Consider the following 2,955-nt stretch of genomic DNA (forward strand, 5'->3'; position numbering starts at 1 on the left):
AGTGCCTTATGAGGGTAGCTCTAGTTGGAGCATGTTAGACGCTGTGGAATTAATGGTTGCCTTGTACTCCCGCTGTAAAGAAATATAAGAGATCACATATATGGGAGTACTAGTTATTCCTAGCGGTCTAGTTCGTATGCTTTTGAAACCACTGAAAGCTAATACGTGGCGATTAATGGGTGCCAAGGGGGATAGCTAAGCGTTGTACTACATGCTAACCAATCGAACTAACTTGCCTTCGGGGGGACGCTGCTCCAAGCGTTAGTCCTGGTCTCAAGGCCACAGTCCTGGATGGCCCGGAGCAGCTCGGGCTTGAGAAAGAAGTCTGTGAAGCCGGAGCTGTGGCTGCCGACGTTGCCCCTGAGCGCATAGGCCGTCCGTCAGAATGAGAACAAGCAAAGTGAAGGGAAGATGAAGAAAAACAAGGAAGTTGAACGAATAATTACTTCCTGGCGGCTGCGTGCCCGGCGGCCGGCTTGGCGGCGGCGTCAACAGCCTTGTCGTCGTCGAGCAGCTCCTGCTTGTACACGTCGTTCTCCTTGGCCTCTCCCATCCTGGCAACCAAGGAAGAAGCTGGTGTCAATTCGAGTGAGAAACTCTAGAAATCCACGCAGGCAGTCAGATGTCTTCTCGCGGAGATAGAAAAGATGCGGGGGCGGGCTGCAAAGAAAGAAGCGGCAGGGCGGCGTGATCCGCCCATATAGAGGCTCACCTGAATGAATTGTGTCGCTCCATAGGGTACGGCCAGATCCAGGCTCGACGAGGAGGGGATCGTTTAATTGGGGATGGAGAGGGGTGGATCGTGGGGGAGCAGAGAGAGGGATGGGAGCGGCGCTGGAAGGAATCGGGACAGAGAATTTAGGGTTTCAGAGGTTTTCTTTGACGACGTGGGTTAATCCGGTTTGGGCTAAGAAGGAAAAAAAATCGTAGCAACAAGTGGCAATGCGAATCTTGGCGCAATAAATTCCTCCTTTCCTTTTTCTTAACACAAATACGGATGCAAGTACTCATACATACGCGCATACACCCACCGATATGAGTCTTTGCCTGTTGTCAAATCTCGATTCCAAGCTTGGTGTGCTCGTTCCTGACGAAAATGTCATCGTGCCAACCATGGTACCAGCACCGGCGGTAGATGATTGTCGTAGTAGTTTGCTTGAATTTTGGAAGGTTACAATTGAGCATTGTTTTAGAGACACGGATATAGTAGAGCTCATGAGCTGGCAAGATAGGGACGTGCGAATACCCCATATGTTTGGGCGGATGCACCCCCTTATTTTCTTATGAAAATTTTGGCCAATGATGTAACCATTATTTGGTGTATAAAGCATGCCCCTTCTCGTAAAAAATAAGGCGCCGAGGAAAGACGGCGGTGACACGAAAAGACGGACAGAGCCAACCGGTTAACTCCATTCCTGTTAGTTTTGCCTAAGTAGATTGATTTTTTTTTGACTGCTCTGGCACCGAGACAAGCACGAGAACTCATGCTGGTGGCGTGCAGAGGACTTGCCCGATGTAAAGAATCTGGCCACGACCGGCTAGGATGAGCAGCATGATTGTGTTTACATTGAGGAGTTTGGCTGCGACCGACAGGCAAATGCCCTGAACAAACATTGTGAGTAGGGGAAACCCGCGCCGGCCGCCGGCGGTGTGGCTCCGTCATTCGGCGGTGGTGGAACAACAGTGGCATGTTGGATCTAAACTGTAAAGAGAATGGCAACGGTGGCTGGTTTCACGGTAGGGAATTGGGGGGGAGGGGGGATCGGTTGTGTTGAGATTCGCACTCCTCGGTATCACTCAAAAAATATTTGACAAGAATATGACTTTATTCTTGGACAATTGACATATCGTTTACAAATAATTGAGAGAAATCAAAGGATCTATTGAGATGAGAATAGCTGGTTAGTGTATATACTACTCTGGTAGAAATGGGAGAAGGAACGTTTTGTAAAATCCAGATTCAGAAGGTTAATTAAGCTTGTCTATCGAGCTGAGAAGGTCGCACGCGGGTTACCTGCAATAAATAGGCTTGGATATTTGGTGCGAGCTAAAAATTCGGCCAGGGCTGAAACTTATCTGTGGTGTGCGTGAGGGAGGGCCTCACTAGTGAGGCACTGAGGCCGTACAAGAATGGCATTGGAAGGTGACCGGCCTGGGAAGAGGACTACACAGGACGCTGATATGGATGATGATGATGATTGAGATGCTATCACTTCTAGTCTGTTGAAACCGACAGATGGGGCCAAGTGTGGTGTGGTGTAGTAGTAGGCACTTCTAGGCCCCTTCCCGGCTACTGGATCACTCCAGTGCTTCGGGTACTACGGACCCTCTGCCATCCATTGCAGCAGAGCCGTTTCATGAGCCGGGGGGGGGGCTAAGTGCAGTTCTTTGAATCAAAGGTTTCATGAAATCGAAATCGATTCTTTTTTAGATAGATGGATAGATGGATGGATCTATCTTTCTATTCAGATATCTTTTGCAATCAGCCCCAAATCCTTGATTTGGCTAGGAAACAAAACACTGTTTTGGGCCCAGGAAGCAAAGGGAATGAGCTCGGCTGATTCTCCCCCACACTTCTTTATTTCTCCGTGCCCCTTCCGCATGCGCTTCGCGTGCCACTGGGCTTTGCTCTCCTCTTATTTCTTCATTGGAGGGTTCGGATGGACTTCGCCGTTCTTTCCCAACAAAAATGGAAAGGGCTGTATCACATCGAGATGTCGATTCGTTTTCCGAACCCAAATGAGATAGGGAATTAGTCACCTCTGTCCCTTCATCTTTTTGAAAGGAATCGAGGCACGGCCCGGCTCGCGTCGTTCCAACAACCGACGGGGAGCACCTCAGTATACGATCGTGCGCAGTAACTGGGAGTCCTATTACACCTAAGGCCAACTTCCATTCACCAAACCCAGGTTCATCTCGTGTAGTGATTGTGGACTCGTACAAGGATATGGAGTC

At 49.4% G+C, this 2,955-nt stretch overlaps 1 protein-coding gene across 1 annotated transcript; it reads right to left on the minus strand.

Moving 5' to 3' along the window:
• Positions 1-67: 67 nt before the first annotated feature.
• On the minus strand, positions 68-843 carry LOC123148685 (DEAD-box ATP-dependent RNA helicase 15-like). The gene is made up of 3 exons (XM_044568179.1): positions 713-843; positions 447-554; positions 68-360 (listed from the first exon to the last, which is right to left on the minus strand). The coding sequence occupies exons 1-3, from the start codon at positions 733-735 to the stop codon at positions 228-230; spliced, it is 264 nt and encodes an 87-aa protein (XP_044424114.1). The 5' UTR covers positions 736-843; the 3' UTR covers positions 68-227.
• Between the last annotated feature and the right edge of the window lie 2,112 nt (positions 844-2,955).

Source organism: Triticum aestivum, chromosome 7A, assembly GCF_018294505.1.
Source record: "Triticum aestivum cultivar Chinese Spring chromosome 7A, IWGSC CS RefSeq v2.1, whole genome shotgun sequence".
Lineage (NCBI taxonomy): Eukaryota > Viridiplantae > Streptophyta > Magnoliopsida > Poales > Poaceae > Triticum > Triticum aestivum.